General features: G+C 60.7%; 1 protein-coding gene across 17 annotated transcripts in view; it reads left to right on the top strand.

Annotated features, from left to right (window-relative positions):
- Positions 1 to 20,521, top strand: part of ATP6V1C2 (ATPase H+ transporting V1 subunit C2) — a 37,532-nt gene that overhangs the window by 8,712 nt on the left and 8,299 nt on the right. The window contains exons 4-14 of one of the 17 annotated variants that reach the window (XM_036335336.1): positions 6,555 to 6,640; positions 7,565 to 7,594; positions 8,535 to 8,629; positions 9,417 to 9,508; positions 10,367 to 10,465; positions 11,295 to 11,363; positions 13,012 to 13,104; positions 13,178 to 13,271; positions 15,833 to 15,970; positions 16,774 to 16,871; positions 20,125 to 20,257. In XM_036335336.1, coding sequence (XP_036191229.1) covers positions 6,555 to 6,640; positions 7,565 to 7,594; positions 8,535 to 8,629; positions 9,417 to 9,508; positions 10,367 to 10,465; positions 11,295 to 11,363; positions 13,012 to 13,104; positions 13,178 to 13,271; positions 15,833 to 15,970; positions 16,774 to 16,871; positions 20,125 to 20,257 — 1,027 coding nt within the window. The other 16 variants (XM_036335339.1, XM_036335347.1, XM_036335340.1 and 13 more) reach the window with 16 other exon arrangements.

The raw sequence follows: 20,521 nt of genomic DNA, 5'->3' as shown, positions 1-20,521 counted from the left end.
TCCTGATTTCTGGGCCTCGGGATCAGGACGAGGCCCAGAAATCAGGATTTTAAAAAGATTCCCAGGTGATTCTAATGTGCAGCCAAGGTTTCGAACCACTGCGGTAGACAAACACCAATCGAATGCCTCTGTGGGCCCTGTGGTTTCTAGATGCCTGGAAGCGGCCTGGCAGTCCTACTGTGCGTGTTCCCTATTCTCCTGCCCCCCCTCACCCGCACTCACCCCCATGATCACCTGCTCATCCCGCTCAGCTCCCCTGACTTCCCCCTCCCCCAGCTCTTCTGACTTACCCACCGGAGCCCCTCCCGCGTAGCACTCGCCAGAGCGGACATCAGCACTCTCCTGGGAGATTGTCTAACAGCCAGACTGGGGGTCCCACAAAGCCAGGCGCTCGCACACTTACCTCCCCAGAGTGTAGAACACGTGGCCCCCAAGGACCAGCGGAATGTGCGGGTGGAAGAGAGGTTCCTGGGAAGGTCCCAGGCCTTGAGGGAGCTGACCTGACCCCTTCACGTCCCAAAGGAGGAAGGAAGCTCCTACAAGGAGGCGGGGTGAGGGGGTTGGGGGAGGCGGGGCCACAGGGGAACGCACCCTGGATCCAGGTTCACCCACTCACCATGGACGCCTGTCCGCCCGTGCCCACCCTGCCTCTGACGGCTTCCGTTTTCGTGGACGCATTTCTGTTCCATTTCTAATTCTGTTGCTTTGCTGTTGGAGAATGAAGTAAGCGCCGTTCTGCCTCGGGAACTGGAGGTTTTCTTTGACCTGATCCGGGGCGGCTTTTCCTCCGAGTTCTGGTCCCCAGGACGGCGTCTTCTCCCGGCTCCGGCTCCGTGTGTGACACCTGCTGGAGTGACAGGTCAAGGATTTTCGTGTCTGCCGCGCCCCTGCTTTTATACGTGAGCTCCTCGCGGTCACTCCCGGCTAAGGGCTGAGTCACGCTCTGCGACAGGCAGCCCTCCATCAAGGTTGACAAATGCTGTGCTCTGGCCTCTGTTTTTACTGTTTTCTGTCTTCTTTTTTTTTAAATTGCTTTCAGGAGGAAGGGGGAGGGGGGGAGAGGGAGAGAGAGAGAGAGAGAGAGAGAGAGAGAGAGAGAGAGAGAGAGAGAAGCATCCATGATGAGAGAGATTCATGAATCATCTGCCTCCTACAAGCCCCTCATGGGAATCGAGCCCTGACCTCCTGGCTCGTCAGTGGATGCTCAACCCCTGAGCCACGCCGGCCAGGTGCGTTTTCTGTCCTGGGGCTGTAACTGCCACTCCTCGCTCACCCCTTGGGCGCCAGGCGTTGTCAGGTGCTTTCTGTGTCTGTTTCCTCGTGGCACCTGCGCGAGGATGAGCAGCCACACGTGGCGCCCCGGGTGAGCGCACGCACTCACAGAGTTAGTCACGCTGGCGCCCAGCAGGCTTCACCGGGTCGGCCGCTTCCCTCCTGTCCTCGCAGGCCCTGGGCCCTGAGCTCCTCCCAGCTGGCCTGCTGGCCTTCACCGTCCCCAGGCGCTGCCTCAGGTCCCCACCCCTCCCCGTGCCTCCCAGCCGCGCTCACCAAACCAGAGGCAGGTTGGCCAGCAGGGAAGGAAGGAATGCCAGCCGGCCGCTCTGTGCAGCCGCTGGGTAGGGCCAGCCCGAGGCCACGTTGTGAAACTCACAGAATAATTCCTCGGAGATTAGATTTCACACAAAGCATGTCCGACGTGGACCTCGGCCAGCTCCTGGGACCCGGCCCCTCCGCTCCCGCCCTCAGCCCGGCCACACTCGCTCGTGTCTGGCTTTTCACCAGCGAAAGTGGCGGCTTTAAATGGTCCTTCTTTGCATGGCGCCATGTCCTAAGTTAATACCATCCTCACAGCCAGCTCACATGGGCACATTCTCCTTGAACGCGGTCTGCTCATTGCAGCGAAGGCTCCTGGCCCAGGCACTGGGGCTCAAGCAGACAGTCAGGCGCCCTTTTTCTGACCGAACACTGACTCCAGTGGGACCAGCCCTGGGGTGTCCCCTCCAAACCAGCTCTGTGCCCGCCGGCTGCTCCGCGCTCCACCTCCATCCACACCGGCTTCCTCTCCTTCCTGTATTTTTGCACCAAACTCCTAGCCCATCTCCTGATTTTCTCTTCTCGACTCTCCACATGGCAGCCAATGCTCTTTTTATTTGTATTTATTTATTTTTTAAAATCTTCTTAAAAATTTTTATTTTATTGACTTCAGAGAGAAGAAGGGAGAGGGAGAGAGAGAACCATCCATGATGAGGGAGAAAGATGGATCGGCTGCCTCCTGCACGCCCCCACTGGGGATGGAGCCCGCAACCCGGGCCTGTGCCCTGAGCGGGAATTGACCTCCTGGTTCATAGGTCGATGCTCAACCCCTGAGCCACGCCGGCGGGCCCACCACATATTTTTATATTTCCCTTTTTAAACACAAAGTAGTCAGTGACCCCCGTGTGCTCCTGAGCATCACGCTTCCTTTTCATTACCAGCACATCCTGGGAGATTTCTCCCAGCTGCACGTAGTGAGCTTGCCGCTGCCACGCATGCTGCGTGGGGAAGTCCTAGGCACCGGCAGCCCCGGGGAGGCCGCCTGGCTTATTGACTTGCATGGGGAGGGCCTGCCGCCAGCCACACTCAGCGTGTAGCCGTGCACCGCGTCATCATGTGTAGGTGTATCTGCAGGTGTATCTGCAGGCTGAGTTCTAGGAGCCACATTGTCGGGTCAGGGGTCGGTGCTCTGCAGTTTTGCTAGCCGTGCCTGTCCTCTCTGGCTGACCACCTTGCACTTCCACCAGCAATGCGGAGTCCCCATCTCCCTACACCTTTCTAATGAAACGTCTGGTCAGATCTGGGTGTTTTCATGAACCTGACAGGTACGAAATGCTCCCTTGGTGTTGTGTAGGCTTTTTTAAAAAAACCCAAAACCTGCAAATATGAATAACATGCAGGGGATGGCAAAGTGCGAAGGGTATACTGTGATCGAGGAGTTTTGACATAGAGTGGGGCAAAGGTAGGCTTACAGTTCATCTGGAAAATAATGCAGGAACTAATCCACAAGAACACAGGAACACGCTCCGTCCGCGTGCTCACGACTGCAGACCTCCTTCCGTCCCAGCCTGCGTGCACATGGGGCCATCACTCCAGTCTCCCACAGCACTGCCCGGTGTGTGCTGGGCATTCGGGGTGGCTTTGGTGAGTGAAGAAGCAACATGATTCGAGTGGGGGTGTGGCCAGCACGGTGGTCTGTGTAGGGTGGGCTGAGAGGAGGGACATGGGCGGGAGGGTGAGGGGCGGAGGGAGGAAGCTGGACAGGCCAGGCTATTGCTTGTCCACTGTTCTGAGGAGTTAGAACATCAATATTTGAAGGTCTTGGGAAACCACGGACAGAGTTTAAACAGTACGATGGCATGCTAAGAGGTGTGTTTTTAGAGACTCCTCCAGCTGCCGTGGGAGGGAGGGAGGGACGGCGGAGGCCAGCTTGGGAGAGAAGGGGGGTGGGGGGAGCAGCAGGAGGCTGTGGCAGGAAGCCTGGGGCAAGGAGGAGACCCTGGGGTAGGGCCCAGGGCTGGACTTGGACACTCCCGCTCACTGTAAGGCCGGAGGTGAGGGAGAGGGGAGCCGAGCCTGGCCTCTAGCATCAGGGCCAGGCCAGCCCTGCCCCTCTTCTCCAGGCTGGGTCCCCACCCTCAGAGCCAGGAGAGAGGCCAGGACATGCCCCTGCCATTTGATGTGCGCCATTCATTCGGCTACAGTACGTTTGCAAAGCAAGGCGACCCTCCCCCACCATGGAATTTCAGAACATCGTCATCTAGAAAGAAACCCTGCACCCACGGCAGTCACCTCCCACCCCAACCCCAGCCTGGTGGTTGGAGAGGCTCCGGGGATGTCCCAGCCGCCTCTGCAGCCTGGAGAAATGTGTGCCCGCGAGCTGACTGCTTTCCTCTTAAAAAAACACCACACACACACACACACACACACCAAGCAAACAAACAAACCCACAAATCCCTCTTAGGGTGGACAGGCAAGGGTTTTAAATGAGGAGGGGCCTATGGAAAAAATACTGTTATTGCATCCAATTTATTACCCTAAAATCGAGACAGGAAGTAGTGAGGCCTTGTTTCAGGCCTGGCCAGCTACCCAGGAGCCTGTGACCTCTGGCCAGTCCCACGTCCCCCTGGTCTCTGAGGGCCTTTCCGCTGTGACCCAGGTGTGATGCTGGGTGGGCAGATGTTACCATGGTCACACTCCCTCGGCACGACTAAAGGCATGGGAGGGATTTTAAAAAATATTTTATTGATTTCAGAGAGGAAGGGAGAGGGAGAGAGAGGAACAGAAACATCCATGATGAGAGAGAATCTGACCAGCTGCCTCCTGCACACCCCGCACTGGGGATTAGCCCACAACCTGGGCCTGTGCCCTGACCGGGAATCGAACTGCTGATCTCATGGTTCATAGGTCAATGCTCAACCACTGAGCCACACCAGCCGGACCCAATAATTTTTTTTTTTTAATGAATAAACCGGTAGAGAAACTGGCCAAGGATATAACACACTCTTCACAGAAGTAAACCTACAAAAAGATGTCCAGCCTCGCTGATGACCAAAGAGATGCAAATCAGACAGAGCGAGCCTGAGATCTGAAGCCCCGCTGTCAGAGTGGCAGAGACACCGGCCTGGGGAGGGTGCAGGGAAGCGGGCACTCACCGTGGCTCGGAGCACCCATGGGGTCTGCATGTTTGGAGGGTCGTCTGGCCTATTTGCTAAAATGGTGCATGTTTACGCCTCGTGTTCCCGTAGTTACTCCTTAGCAACTTACCCTACGGGTAAGGCTCCGCACAAGCGGGCCAGCGTGCGCCCAGCGCAGCGTCCCGTCCGGGCAGAAGCAAGGCACTGTGCAGCGTAGGGGCTGAGGGAGGGGGCTGTTCCGACCTGCAAAGGCGCTCCCAGTGAGCTGCCACGTGAGAACAGTAAACTCAAAGCCGCCCAGGCCGCGTCCTCACTGAGAAACACGTTCTGGCGCTGACACCACTGGTGACAGGTCCGTGGTCCCAGCGGAGCCAGGGCCTATTTGTCCTCGTGCAGCACTGGCTTCCCAGCAGCTGAGCTTCGTCGGACTGTGTTATTCTGAGGCGCTCCCTGGTGGTGGGGATCCGTGGGGGAACTTGCTCAAGTTACGGTTAGTAAGACTCGGAACTGCTGTTCTAAGCAATGCAACACCTTGGGGTGGGGGGGTGGGGGAGATCTGAGCCCAGGATGGGCCATCGCGACTGTAAAGACAGCAGCGTGGCCTGGGGGCCTGGAGATGGACTGGATGGTTGGGGGGCAACTGACGTCTCTGGGCCTCAGTCTTCCCACCTGTAAAACGGGGTGATCCCATCTTCAAGGATTTTTGGGGGGACTTAGTGAGATAGTGATTATAGCATGTTTGGTGCTTGGTGGACTCCGCCGAGTGGTAGGTATTAGCAAAGGGAACCCTCAGTCACATGCGCCATGGACGGGCCCTGTGATTGGCATGTTTTTTGGAAATGGCTTCTCTCCCGCCCTCTGTTCCTCCATCCGGGCTGCCCAGTGCCCTCCTGCCTGGCCCTGGCCTCCACGCTCTGTGCAGCCAACACGCCCAGTGCCTGCAGCCACAGAAGCCCCTGTCCTCCATTGGGAGGTCAATGACCTGGTCCCCCCTCCTCTTTACAACACCCCTCCCCATGGCCTGGAGCCTGGGAGTCAGGAGAGAGGGCCTGAGGCAAAGACCTGGACCATCAGAACTTGCAGACTCTGGTCCCGGTTTGGCGAGTTTTCCAGCTGAAATTCTAATGGATTAGCCTGCAGGAGTGGACGCTCTGCTCTTAGGCTGGTTCTACGCATGCGCATCAGAGTCCTGCCAAAGGGGTGAGGTCCACGTCTGGCACCTAAGAGGACTGAGGCTCAGAGGGATGAGATGAATGCGGCCCAAACCTCACCCTGGCCGCAGGCAGAGCCCTGCTGAGGGAGTCCTCCTGCCCCAGATGCTGTCTGAGCCCCGGGGGACCTTCTGGAGACTCCGAGGTTCCCGTTCCCCATTCCAGCGGCGATGCCCGATGGTTCTAGGAAAGAGCTGACGCAGGAAGATCAGCTCCCACGGTGGCACCCCCACTTTCTGTGTGCGTTTGATTCTGGTTTGTTTTCCACACAGCGTGACAATACACGCCTCGCTCCACAACAGCAGAAACTGCGCAGCCGGGTCCGCAGGGGCTGCCGGGCGATGGGCCTCCTGCAGGCACCGTCCCTTCCGCAGTCAACCCCGATGGTGGCGCCTCCCGCGGTGCCGGCTCTCCGCTGTCCCGGCGGTGGCATGGAGGGCAGCTTCTTATGCTGAAATTCTAATGGATCAGCCTTTTTCTCTCTGTCCGTTTCCTTAAGCTCGTTTCCCAGAAGTGGAAATTCGGGCTCAGAGGCCGTGAGCACGTGCGGCCCCTTCCTGCCGTTGCCAGATGAGTCCCCCAGGGCGGCCCCGCTCCTTTTCCCACCACCAGAGGTGGAGAGGACTTGGGGGGCAGTGTCCGGCTCTGAGCGGCCCTTCGTTCTGTTCCACAGCCTCATAAAGAGAATGGCCCAGAGCGTGGTGGAGGTCATGGAGGACGCCAAGGGCAAGGTCCAGGAGAACCTCCTGGCCAACGGAGGTAGGTCACTCCCACGGTCACGGCGTGCCTCCTGGGCTCCTGCTGGCCCACGGGCAGCCCCAGTGTGGCCACGCAGCAGTGACCGAGATGATAGGACCTCCTTCCCCTCCCTCCCCCTTCCCCCACCAACCCCGGTGACAGACCGTGTTCTCCATTTGGAAGTCAATGACCTGGTCCATTTGATCCTCACAAAAACCCTTCAAGATGGGATTGCCCCATTTTACAGATGGGAAGACTGAGGCCCAGAGACATCAGTTGTCCCCCAGCCAGCCCTGTCTGCCCCGCTGTTAGCTCAACAACACGGCGTTTGGAAGACATGCCCCTTTGCCAGTTTACAGTCCCCTGTCGCGTTTTTTTACCCTGTAGCTAAAACCCTCTATGAAACGTGAAGTGGAAATGTGTACGGCAGGGTCTAGTGGGTTGCCTGGGCCTGCCCACCGTCTCCATCAGCCTCTGCCCTCTCCCGCCTGGAAGGTTCCATCCTGCCCACAACCCCCCACCGTTTATCCCTTTCCCGAAACGAGGCTGAGGATGCCCTCACGGGCGGAGGAAGGCCTCACACGGAAATCTTAAGCTGCTCCCAGTTAAGTAGAGTTAGACCCACATGCTCTGGTTCATTCATCGTGGGCCTGAAACGAGAGTGCCCCTGCGGCTCTGGAAACGGTAGAACTAACTCCGTGGTGAAACGTCTGCAGCAGCGATCAAGCCCGCGCCTCGATGCCTCGGCCCTGGAAAGGGGCGGACGGGCTCCGTGTGTAACACCGAGATCACGTGCTGCACAGAAACCCGTAGTTCCCCTCCCGCAGCCCTAGAAAGCGTCCTAGCTGCTTGTTCCAGTCGACAAGCGGGGCCGTTCACACTGCCGGCTCTGCACGGGCTTTGTGGGCGAACGCGGGGGAATGATGACGCCTTCTTCCGTTGCAGGTTTGAAGGAAAAGATGAAATGTTTAAAGAGTAGGTGGTGCGTTGTTGCTGTGTGCGTGTTCCGTGTGGTGCCCCGCATGTCCCTGGGGAGGCGGATCTCGGGCTGGTGGTGGGGTACAGTGACCAGGTACGACGGGGTTCCCGAGTGGCCCCCTCGCACTTGGTCACTGTAGCCACACGACCCAGAGAGCGGCCGTGTCCTCCCCTCCCCGCTTCCTGGGGGCTCCCCCGCCGCCTGGCAGCTCCGCGTGCCTCCTGGAGTGGGGGCGCTTGGACCCTGGGGTCCCAGGTGCACATCTGCATCCTAGCTTTGCAGTCTGCTTCCTCCCGGGTGGCTGTCCTGCCTGCTCAGGGGCTGGCTGGCACGTGGCCCCTGGCGGCTTCAACGCCAGGCTGAGCTCTGTGGGGCCTCCATGGGCAAGGAGCCTGCTTCTCTCCAGCCTCCTGGGGTGCCCCTGGGCCCACACAGGCCTTTCCTGGTTCCCGCATGCGAAGGAGCCATTTGCTTTGGGTTTTCTCCCGCCTGCTCACGCGGGTGGAAGGAAGCCGGCACACCCTCTCGGCACCAGCACAGGTCCGCGCAGGTGGGAGTCCCCGGTGCCTTCCCAGCCAGCCTGCTTGTCACAGTGGGTTTCTCGCTGGTGCTAACAAAGAGACGCTTTTGTTAAAAAGATCGGCGGATCTTACTTCCCAGCGGGTCACTGGCAGGGCCCGAGACGGAAGAGCGACGTAGGTAGAGCGCTGCTTCTCTATAAACACCAGGTCTTTGGGGCGCGAGGACGGGAGCCCAGGCCCAGGCAGATAGCGATCCAACCGCCCCTCGCTGTCAGGTGTGACTGTTCCGCCCGTCCGTCCGCCCGTCCGCCCGGCCCCACAGCACCCGCTCCGGGGGCGCTGCCTCGCTCCTCGGCGCACAGCTCAGGGGCCCTGGTGGGGAGCCGTGCGCTGACGTGGGTTTGTGTCCTTCCAGTTGACTTAACGTCCTTTGTGACCCACTTTGAATGGGACATGGCCAAGTACCCGGCGAAGCAGCCGCTGCCCAGCGTGGTGGACACCCTGGCGAAGGTGAGAGGGGGGGCTCCCTCCGGGACACTCGCGCGTCTGTGACCGGGGGCTGCGGGCCCTCTACGCGGCATCTGGACCCTGGCTGGGGTCCTCATCCCCACCTGCCTCCTGCCAGCCCTGACTCCTGGGACAGTCCCTGGGGGTCCAGCCCCTCATCGGAGGTGCCTGTGACAATGGGGGCGCCAGCTGGCGCGGCCCCGTGGTTCTGCCATGTTGGTCAGCGTGGCCTCCAGCTTCTGCCACAGATGGAAGGCTCCGGGGCCCTGGGCGTCTCGCTGCCGTGCTGACCCCGGTCCCACTGAGTGTCCCCTCTCCCCCCACCACACCGGGCGCCTCACAGGCACAGCCCCGTGGCCGTGGCTGGGAGAGCGTCACCGCCAGGAACAAGGCCTCCTGTTGTCTCCGCAGAGCGGCAGAGCCCAGGGCGTGGCGGGGCGGGCGAAGGAGGTGGCGGCTGGGCCCCGTCCCGTCCCATCCCATCCCGTGCGCCAGCGTCTCCTCACACCAGGCTGCTGCCGCCTGTGTCTGGGAAGTGGGTGGGGCCGGAAGGCGGGGACGTGGGTGCGGCTCCCTGGGCATCACCGTGTCAGAGGTCCCAGCCCCGCGGGACAGGCAGACAAGCGGGCAGTGATTCTGGGGGCCCCGGAGGAGGGGCTGCCCAGCGCCAGGTGTGGCCCCAGGAGGCCAGCTGGGACGCGGGCAGGTTCGGGGCTGTTTTCTTAAGGAGCGACGTGTGCCAGTTTGCAAAGCTTGGCGCCTCTTTAAACACTTCTGCTTTTCCGAGCAGCAACTGGCGCAGATCGAGACGGACCTGAAGGGCCGCACGGCCGCCTACAGCACCCTCAAGGCCACGCTGGACAGCCTGAACCAGAAGGCCAAGTGAGTGCCATGTCCGCACACGGCACGGGCCTCCCCCTGCGGGGCAGATCCCGGGGACGGGGCTGTGTGTGTGAGAGAGTCAGACAGACAGACAGACAGACAGACTGAGAGGCACTTCTGACTCGGGAGCTGGCTGGGAGGGGAGGCCTGGAGCAGACACAGCTCCTGCCTGTGCCCGAGGCCACCCTCTGGGGGCTGCTCAGAGCCCCCGGGGGCGCCCCAGGGGTCTCCGCTTGAGAGCGTTCACCCGGGAAGCACTGCGGGCTGATGAACGCGTGTTAGCTGACATCGCGGCCTGTGTGCACGCGGCCAGGCGGTCGTTGGAGGCGTCTCGGCCCGTTGGCGGGCAGTGGCCTCGATCCGGGTGCTAAAAATACCCTGACCTCGATGCGACCAGGTCCGCTGCAGGGAGAGAGCTATTCCAGGTGAGTGCCCCCGGCTGCCGGGCCTGCGGGGCCCGGAAAGGGAAACGGAGCCCTCGCTGGGCCGGTCCCGCCCCGGACGCCCGGGCAGCTGCGAGAGCTGGCCGCCGCGCTGACACCGGAGTAGCTTCAGCTGCTGCCACCAGGGCTCCTCCCAGCAGCAGTGGCAGCACAGGCAGCACAGGGACCGGTGTCCCCTTCAGCAGCCCCTTGGCTGGCAGGTGACAGCACCTGAGGCCCTGCCGGCCACGCAGTGCTGGCCTCCCAGACGCGGAGCTGAGGGTGCACTGAGTCCCCCCGCCCGACACCCTAAGCCTCCCCCACGTGCTGCCTGCCCCTCCCGTCCCCGCCGTGTGTGTGCCGTGGGTGCTCGGGTGCGTGCGGCCTCCACGTGCCTTTCTGCTGACCACGCCCCCTCTGTCCCACGTGGGCTCAGGGCAAACCTCTTCACGCGGACGCTGAGCGACATCGTGAACAAGGACGACTTTGTGCTGGACTCCGAGTATCTGGTCACCCTCCTGGTCATCGTCCCCACGTAAGTGGGCGGGGAGGGGGCCGTGGGCGTCTCAGCCTGAGTTAGTCATCGCGGAAGGCCGCCGGCCCTGCCAGAGGCCCACACGCCACGGCCGGGGCGCAGGCCCTGGGGGAAGCCAGGTGGGGACCATGCTTGCAGGGTAAGAGCAGTGGCCGCAGCAGCCATTCCTTGAGCACCTACTATGCGCCAGGTGTCAGACAGGCTCATTTCACTCCCTCAAGCCAGGGGGAGCTGTGGTCAGCTGCCTTGCCCAGGCTGCGCAGAACCAGGGGCAGAAACCGCCCCTGCCGGTATCTTTGGCGAGTCCTTCACACACGCCTCTCCCGGTGCTCAGGGCCCCTCGGGGAGGCCGGCCCAGGACCGGGCTGGGCGCAGGGCTCCCAGCGCTCCTGCAGGGCCCGTCCTGCTCGCCTCGGTCCCTCGGGAAAAGGGGGGGTGCAGCTTCCTCAACACTCAGGACACCCCACAGCAGTGGTTCTCAACCTTCCTAATGCCGCAACCCTTTAGTAGAGTTCCTCATGTTGGGGTGACCCCCAACCATAAAATTATTTCCGTTGCTACTGCATCACTGTAATGTTGCTACTGTTATGAACCGTCATGTAAATATCTGATATGCAGGATGGATTTTCATTGTTACAAATGGAACATAATGAAAGCATAGTGATTAATCACAAAAACAATATGTAATTATATATGTGTTTTCCGATGGTCTTAGGCGACCCCTGTGAAAGGGTCGTTCGAGCCCCAAAGGGGTCGCGACCCACAGGTTGAGAACCGCTGCCCCACAGCCTTCTCCACAGAAATCACTAACGACTCTGTGTTCTCGCAGACAAAACTACATACAATGGCAGAAGACCTACGAATCCCTCTCGGACATGGTGGTCCCTCGGTCAACCAAGTAAGTGCGATGCCGGCTTAACCCGGGGGTCCCTGGGAAGCATGTGTGGGTGCCCTGGGGCACCCAACCACCACACACTGTGCCCACCAAGAGTCCCTCAACCTGCAGTGGCCATGCACCAGCCACGTGGCAGACTCCCTCCATCTTTTGGGACTTTGCTTCCCTGCCCCCTCCTCCGGGAAGCCCTCCCTGGCTGCCCTCCTTTGCTGTACTCCACTCTGCCTTGTCAGCTGGGTGTGGCCTCTTCCCCACAGGAGGGCCAGGCCAGGGCGGGGCCATGGTGGCCACAGAGTGAGGGAGGGGCGGAGGACAGTCTCAGCATGGAGGTCTGAGCTGCTGTGGGCAGTGAGGGCTGGGCGTGAAGCCATTTAGTTAAGGTCTAACAATGGCCACTCTAAACCTCCTGAGACTTGCGCACATGCAGGTGCACAGTAGAATTATGGGGGTTTTTGGGGTGAGAAATGCCAGGGGTGACCTCAGGGCAGAGAGGTCAGCGGGGGAGGGCTTTCTCCTGTATGAACAGTGATGTCTGTAGCCGGGGGCAGGTACACGGGTATGTGTCCTGTTCGGTGCCTCGCCTGTGCCTGAAATAGCTTGTGATTTATTTAAAAGACCTGACAGCGAGGCCATTCACCTGCCTCCCGGCACTCGGCTCAGCCTGAGGGCAGCCCTGCCCTCTCCTACCCCAGCCCGGAGGCCAGCGGGCACCTGCCCCAAGGCTGGCTCTCCCAGGACCACAGACTCACAGGAGAGGCAGTGAGGGGTGCAGGGAACAGGACAGCCACAGCCTGAGGTCCCCCGGGAGCTGGAGGAATAAGCCAGGGCAGCTATGTCCGAGGGGAGGAGCGGGGCAGACGGGCACAGGCACTGGCCTGCTTGGCGAAGGCCAGGGCACCAGCTGCAGGGCCTTGGCCTCCCAGCCAGAGCCCCCGGCCTTACACCGTCAGGGGCCCTGGGTCTGCGGCGATGGCCTGGAAAGGCCTCCAGCCTGCGGCCAGCCTCCTGGGCATGGGCTCTGAGGAACAGGAGGGGGCCGCCAGCAGCCCACAGAACTCTGCCGGGGCCCCAGGACCCGCATGGGGGGCATCTGGCCAGCAGGACTCAATGATGCTTAGATCACTGGCCTCAGCCACCCCCACGCCCTGGGGACAGCGGCCACCGTGGCTTTCCGTGGACGTGTGCCAGGAGGTGTGTCTAATTAGAACACTGACATTGACCGTGAAGTGGCCATTGTGAGATGTTCCAGCAGCCGAAACGCCCCTCACCGCCCCCCCTCCCTCCCCCGGTTCACTGTCCCCGGAGCGTGCCAGGGCCAGGGCCACCGGGCGCACCAGGGGACCGAGCCCAGGAGTGGCCTCATCTCTCAGGCAATTGATGAACGGGACCCAACCCCAGATCACGGCACAACCAGGCTCCCGTCCCTTCCTCCCCTGGGCCTGGGTTTAATGGCCTGGAGGCCCCTGAGGCTCGGCTTGGGGGGCGAGAGAACGGGCAGGAGAGGAAGTGGAGCGCCGGGACCACAGAGCCAGGAGTGAGGGAGCCTAGGGAGGCCGGGTGTGCAAGGCCACCAGGCGGAGGGGACAGCGGCCGTGGCTGCAGCAACCTCCCAGCCCAGCCCAGCCCAGCGAGCAGACGCGTCTCCCCACAGGCTGATCTTTGAGGACAAGGAGGGCGGCCTCTTCACCGTGACCCTGTTTCGAAAAGTGATTGACGATTTCAAAGCCAGAGCCAAAGAGAACAAGTAAGTTCCGGCGGGCTGGCTGGGCCCTGCCCCCGGGAGCGGCTCCGTGACCGCCTCTGTTTGCCTGGTTAAGGTTCATGGTCCGAGAATTTTACTATGATGAGAAAGAGATCACACGGGAACGGGAAGAGATGACCAGGTTGCTGTCGGCTAAGAAGCAACAATATGTGAGTACCGGCCACAGGCCCGGATTCTCGGGCAAGACGGGGACAGAGGGCCCTGCCAGTCCCCGCCTCTCAGCCCCGCCATCCCCCTGCCCCTGGGCACCTCCCCCACCCGCCACCCCAAGGAACATGTGCTCTCCTGGGGGAGCCAGCGTAGGTCACTGTGGAGATAGCGCCTGAGCTGTCAACTATGGTGCTGGGCAGCTCCAAGCAAGGTCTCCCCGAGCGCTGGCACTGCCCTCCCAGGAAGGGACTGGCTCCATTGTCGCTGAGAAGTCGGGGTGCTGAGAGGGTGATGAGCCAGGCCCTGGGAGAGGACCCTGCCTGGGGCCCCCCCCGAGGTCGAGCAAGGCAGGCCGGGCTGCAGGCAGGGCCCCGCCCCGGAGGTGAGGCCAAGGCCACGCAGCTGTCCTGGGCAGTGTGAGTTCCAGGTGTGATGTGCCGCCTCTGTCCCAGCACCTCTATTTACCCTCGCTGTGCTTTTAGCAAAGAGGGGGTGCTCACCCTGAGATTACCGACAACGGCCACTCGGAAACGTTGAGGGCAGCTGAGCTCAAGAGGGAGACCAGACTTTCGTGTTTAAACAGGGACTCCCTCCGCCGCTCTGTAAAATGGGCGCATTCCAGACGGGGTGCCCTCCGGCTGGGAGCGGGGCCAAGCCGTGTGGCCCCGAATGGGTGGAGCGTTTCGGGTCCCCTCCTCAGTCCTAGCGGGAGGGCTCTGGGAGCACCCACCTCGGTGCTGGGAGGAAGAATGAGTCGAGTGTGCTCCCGGCCCTCTGGGAGGAAGGGCCGTGTGTAAACAGAGCGGCAAGGGCGTGCGAAGCAACAAGTGCCTCTCCTGTGGCCGAGTGTTTGCCCCGAGCCTTCCCAACGGCGGGCCGGGCACCCTGCACATCTGGCCTGACCTCTCTGGGTCAATGGCCTTTTTTCCCCAAAACTACTTGTTATTGACTTCAGAGAGGGAGAGGGAGAGAGAGATAGAAGTACGAATGATGAGAATCACTGATCGGCCGCCTCCTGCACGCTCCACACTGGGGATTGAGCCGCAACCTTGGCATGTGCCCTTGACCAGGAATTGAACCCTGACCTCCTGGTTCATAGGTTGATGCTCAACCACTGAGCACATGGGCCAGGCTCAATGGTCTTTTCAGAGGGACTCCAGACAAGTTGCCCCTCAGAAACGAGCACTAGCCATGGGGCCCCCGAAATGGGGTTCTCAGAGCCCCACTGGACCGGACCGGGGCCTGTGAGAGGCCATGGGAACGAGCATATAAAATGCCCCCCAAGCATAAAAACGCTCACACACCATAAACACGCTTGTACACGTATGTGTATAGATGTGTACCCCGAAGGGATGCACACGCTGCAGATCCTCTGAGACAGGGCTGAGCTGGAGCCCTGGGCCCTGAGGACTCAGACCCATGCACCCAGGCACCCATGCACCAAGTCACCCAGAGACCCAGGGACCCAGGCCCCCAGGGACCCAGGCACCAGGGACCCAGGGACCAGGGACCCACACACCCACACACCCAGGCGCCCACGCACCGAGGTGCCCATGCACCCAGGCACCCACACATCCAGGCACCTAGGCACCCATGCAAGAAAGGTGTTCAGCACCAGAGCTGAGACCCAGAAGGGTTGCGCCTGAACCGCAGCCCTGACACCTGGGAACACTCCCGAGGTCTCTTTAGTGACCGACCCAGCTCTCTGCCGTGTGTCTGGACGGCAGCTGGGTCACAGCAGCTCCCACAAGTGTCCGGGCGGCAGGTCCTGCCCAGAGGACAGGTGGTCAGGTCCCTTGGCACCCACCCGTGTGCTGGCACAGACCCCCCTGAGGACCCAGGACTGACACCTGAGCCGACACCTGCACCGGGTCTCGGGTTCCCCGCGGTGTAGACTTCTGCCCACGCAGCCGGGAGCCCTGCCAGGGCCTCGGGGAATGGAGCTCAGAGGGAGATGCACTAACTCGGAAACACTCAGTCCCTTCCGAGCTCTCGCTGTACGCCAGGGAGGGGCGACAGCAGGCCAGCCGCCCGGCTCCTGCAGACTCTTGGCCCTGAGCCTGTTTGGAGGTGGGCATGAGCAGCATCCTGTATCTTTCTGGCGACTTGTCAGTGGAAGGGACGGCTGGGTCCCGGATGTTGTCGGTTCCCTCTGAGATCACAGGGTGGGAGTCTCCCGAGCGCCCACCTGTCTGAGAGAAAGACGATAAAGGGTGCCGTGCACCGACTGCATGCCCGGCGCCCGAAGGCCAAGGAGGCTGCCGTGGCTGGGCTGGGTGGAGACGCCCTGACCGCGCCCAGACAGACAGCTCCGGAGCTGCCCCGGCCCAGGCCAGGCAGAGGGAGCGATGTGTAACCCCAGCCCTCGGCCAGAGACGGGCTCTTTCCCCGGAATACGGAGCCACAGGAAGGCTGTCCCGGGCCGGGCCGGGCAGACAGGGCCACACCTCCACCCCTGGGCGGGCGGCATCCCTGAGCCTGCCTTCCGTCAGGCGACGAGAATGGTTTCTGTTTCTGATGTGTTTCCTGAAAGATTAATAAATCGTTTCTGTGCCTTTAGCAAACTTCCTGTGTTGCTCTTAAAAAGGGATCCTCCACCTTCCCGGACCACAAGGTTAAGGTAACCCCGCTAGGTAGCCCCGATAGGCCCGCTGCGGGGCACAGCGACAGAGAGAGAGAGAGTGAGGGCGAGAGCGAGGTAAGCAACCCCCGGAGCCCTGGGGTCCCCGCTCGCATGCCCTCGCCAGCGCAGGTGTCTGAGTGGCAAATCCTTGCCTTTCTGTTCTCTAAGCGGCTTTTGAGGTCTTCAAGGAGCCCAGAGCGGGGCCTTCTTCCTAATCTGCAGGGCCTCTTTGGGGCGGCCCCGCCCCCCAACAATGGACGGTGCTTTGGGCCAAGCTGCCTCTGCTCTGCCTGGAGGTGACGAGCTGGTGACGGGCAGGCCCTGCTGGGGGCAGGCGTGGGCGGCAGCTCCGCTGTCCTGTCCTGGCTGGACCCACTCCTGACCTTTGTGGGCTCAGGGCCTTTGCTGCGAGACTTGAACTCCCCCAGGTGACCGCCACACCAGCGTTAGTGACACCCTCACGCCCTGGGGCTGTGGTCATAGCGTGAGGTGGGGGCCCAGCTAGAGCCTTCCAAGAAGGTGGGCCCTTGTAGCACAGAGTCTGATGGAGGCTGTGAGCTGCCTGCTGAGAGCCCTGAGGTCAGGGGCTGCCCAGCGCCCCGCTGCCCGGTCTGAGGTGGCCCCACGCATATGCCGGTGGCTGGCCCGCTGAGCTTCCGGCCCCAGGCCCCAGGCCCCCCGGAGAGCACGGTGCTGGGACTCGCCTGGGCCTTGTGGGCCCGACTCGCTGCTTCTGCTGGCCCTGCCCCGGGCGCTCCTTCTCAGCTCAGGGCTTGCTCTGTCCAACCTGCCTGGAGGGGATGGGCTGGTGACGGGCAGGCCCTTCTTGGCTCGGGTCGGCGGAGGGGCCGAGAGGTCACGGCTGCCCTTCTCTGCAGGGCCCCCTGCTGCGCTGGCTCAAGGTGAACTTCAGCGAAGCCTTCATCGCCTGGGTGCACATCAAGGCGCTGAGAGTGTTCGTGGAGTCCGTGCTCAGGTAGGTCGGCGGAGGTGCCCGCCGGGCTGTCCGGGGTGGGGTGGCCGAGAGCGGCAGCTCTGGGGCCACGGGGCTCCCCTCCAGCCTCCAGGCTCCGGGCCAGGACTTCCGGGGTCCCGTAAACCCTCCCTCAGCCCTGCTCTGCTCTGTCCCTGTCCTGCCAGCCTCAGGCAGGTGCCTCCCGGTCTCCCGCTGGCTCCCCCCAGCCCCGCAGCGTAGCCGCTAGGGCCCAGGGACCCTGCAAATACCAGCGCCTCTCACACCTGGACCTGAGAGCTCCCCTCTCAAGGCCCCAGAAAAGTAAAACTCAAACCACATATAAACCACCAGCACCAAAACTTAGGATACCTTTTTTTTTTAACAAAAGAAAAATAGATTCACCGTGGAAATTTTGGAAACAATAGATAAGCACACATAATGAATAGAAATCCCCTGAAACTTGAACAGCGAGAGAAAACACTGCTAAAATGCAGTTTGTCTTTTGACCTTTTAAATGTACAGATGTGCATAATCCTATGTATTTATGAAAATGGAGTCAAACAGGTACTATTTCTTAAAGCCTGCTTTTTAGGTGCTTGAACATGTCCCGTATCGCAAACACATCCTGAGGTGCCCCTCCAGCCCTCCCCGCCTTCACTGCAGGTTGCTCCGGGTCCCCTCCCACCACCCACCTGGCTGGCCAGCCTGACCCCTGCCCAAGCTGCTGCGTCTCCCGGTCCCACCCTCCTCCCAACATAGGTTTCTGCCTGTGTGGCTCCCCTCCCTCCAGCACTGTCACTGCCAATGCTCAGCTTGGACTCCGCTGCTCCTTCACCCTCACGTCCTGCCCCCGCTGCCTCCACCCACCGCACCTTCCACAGGCCTGCCCAGCCTGCCTTCGCTTTCTTTTCCGCTCGTCTCCCACCTCAGCTTGCCCGGCTGTTGCCATGGGCTCCTACCTGGTTTTGCCCCCAGTTCATCCTCCACGTGGCTGCCAGTGTGGTTTTGTCCAAACGCAGATGGAGCTGACCCTGGCTCCTCATCTTCTACCCCATCTCAGAGGTTGGCGCCTTGGTGATGAGTCCCAGACTGGCCCCGCTGCTGCGGTGACCAGTGTCCCGAGACGGCTGTGCGACACGAGCACTGTAAAAAGTCACGCTCAGAGTCTGTGCCGTGGGAAACGTTCCTCACGGTCCCACGCCCACCCGTGCTCAGGGCGGAGAGTTTCAAGTCTCCGTGTCTCCCGACTGGGATCGTTTATACCTCAGATTCTGCAACTTGCTTTTTTCATCTGCTCTGTGTGTGTAGAGATACCAGGTCCTTTTTAAAAATATGTTTATTGATTTCAGAGAGGAAGGGAGAGGGAGAGACATCAATGATGTGAGGGAATCATCGATCAGCTGCCTCTTGCACACCCCACACTGGGGATCGAGCCCAGAACCCGGGCATGTGCCCTGATCAGGAATCGAACCGGGACCTCCTGGTTCATAGGTCAACGCTCAACCCCTGAGCCCCGCCGGCCGGGCTTACTTGACCCTCTTTAAAGGCCTTCCACTTCCCAGCCTATGGAGAGATCGCAACTGAGAGAACAGATGAGCAAGTGCATTAGAGCAGCAGGGACCGTCCGCTGGCCTCTGCCCCCGTCGGTGCTGCCGCTCTGCCTTCTCCAGACGCCGTTTCTGACCTTTCCTCCTCTGCGAGCCCAGGCGAGGGCTGGGCTGAGCCCCCCTCTGCCCCGATCATCGGGCCTCATTGCACAGAGTAGATGCTAAATGACTGTGGACAGAGTAGCATCAAAGTGAGGACGCGCTAGTTCATCTTCAGGGTCAGTGAGCCGGGGTGGTCAGCTGCATGAACTGGACGGGGCCTCAGGCGGGGCTGTGGTGGGACTGCCAAGGGGGCCGGGGACTCGCGCATCGGCCTGGTCCTGAGCGCGGTCTCAATAGGAACACGTTAGGGAATCCTCCGTGATGACTGATGTATGGAGTTCACCTAGGAGGGACCACCTCAGGGACCCCCGGCATTTAAGGAGTGGCAGCTGAGAAGCCCTGAGGAAGTGAGCCGGGAGAGGGTGCTGGAGGGCCAGGGAGGGGAAGCTTCAGGTGCTGATGTCCCTGGTGTGAGAAGCTAAAGGCAAAGGATGACTGAGTGACACAGATCATGGTGACAGGACACTGGACACTGACATTTGGAACAGGAGTTGTAGGGAGTTGAAGTTTTTGTTTGGAACAAGGCAAGATGGCGATGTAAAGGGGAGGAGAAAGGCTGGACCAGGGGTGGGCAAACTTTTTGACTCGAGGGCCACAATGGGTTCTTAAACTGGACCGGAGGGCCGGAACAAAAGCATGGATGGAGTGTTTGTGTGAACTAATATAAATTCAAAGTAAACATCATTACATAAAAGGGTACGGTCTTTTTTTTTTTTTTTAGTTTTATTCATTTCAAACGGGCCGGATTCGGCCCGCGGGCCGTAGTTTGCCCACAGCTGGGCTGGACCCTGCAGCAGTGAGGCGGGCACTGACAATCCGTACAGGTTGCAGGGGGAGGTAGGCCTGATGCCTGGTTACACGGGACGCCATTACAGACAGCCCACTTCCCCGGTCCCGTTGACTTCCCTTTCTGCAGCTCAAATACATTTCAGTATTTTGGGGTACACGGCATCAGCAGCCAGAAGTGAGGACTGGCAAAGTGTGGGAGCCAGGGGGAATTTACGGACACTGGGAAATAAAAACTAAGGAGTAGTAACAGATTTTTGGCCACATGAGTCGCTGCGCGTCGGGCAAGTCCAAGGGTATGATCCTTTACGGACTCGCACAGCTGGCGCGGGGACAGGAAGGCGTGTGGTGAGCAGTTCGGACCCAGGCGTGCCGAGTCCATTCAAAACCTTTGTCCACAGAAACTCAGGAGAAGGAACGAACAAGCTTGATAAACCAGCTGGGTTCCAGTCAGTGCTTTGGGTCAGAACAGTCGGTCAAATTGCCTGTTTACCCCACGCACTCCCCACCTTGTGGCCACCAGGGCTGGGCTGACCTCCCGGCTCCCCAGTCAACAACCATCCTGTCAGAAGCAGGCCAGCGTGTTGTAGGGATTTGTCTAGCCAGAAGGACCTGGTAATCTGCTGCTTCTCCCAACGCTGGCCACGCTGCTGGACGAGCTCTTTTCCCAAGCTGTGCTGGCGGCAGCTCTGCAGTAGAGCCCGCTTAGCTCCCGTCCAGTCCCCGTCCCCACACTTGCTTCAGAGCAACCCACTCACACAGCTTGTCTGTCCGGGAAGGTACGGACTCCCAGTGAATTTTCAGGCTGTGCTCCTCCAGCCTCAAAAGAAGTCGTCCATCAAGCGTTTGCGAGAGGTTCTGAACTCCGTCTTCAAACACCTGGACGAAGTGGCAGCTGCTAGCATGTTGGACGTAGGTATCCGACGCGGAAACAGCCCGTCTACAGCTTGGGTCAGCCTCTCCACGTGGTGCAAACGTTCCCCAAATGGTGCTTGCCAGGCTCTAGTGAGAATCTACCTTTCACAAGTAGGGAAGTGTGAAGGCTGTGTGTGTGTGTGTGTGTGTGTGTGTGTGTGTGTGTGTGGCGGGGTGAGGGTGGGGGTGGGGTGGGAGCTGTGCAGGGCAGAGCATGCGGTCAGTGCCTAGAGCTTCCTCAAAAAGGTAAAGATAAAACCG

The sequence above is a fragment of the Myotis myotis genome, unplaced genomic scaffold (genome assembly GCF_014108235.1).
Source record: "Myotis myotis isolate mMyoMyo1 unplaced genomic scaffold, mMyoMyo1.p scaffold_m19_p_14, whole genome shotgun sequence".
NCBI lineage: Eukaryota > Metazoa > Chordata > Mammalia > Chiroptera > Vespertilionidae > Myotis > Myotis myotis.
The sequence above is the reverse complement of the archived record's forward strand: the minus strand, read 5'-3'. Positions and strand labels throughout refer to the sequence as shown.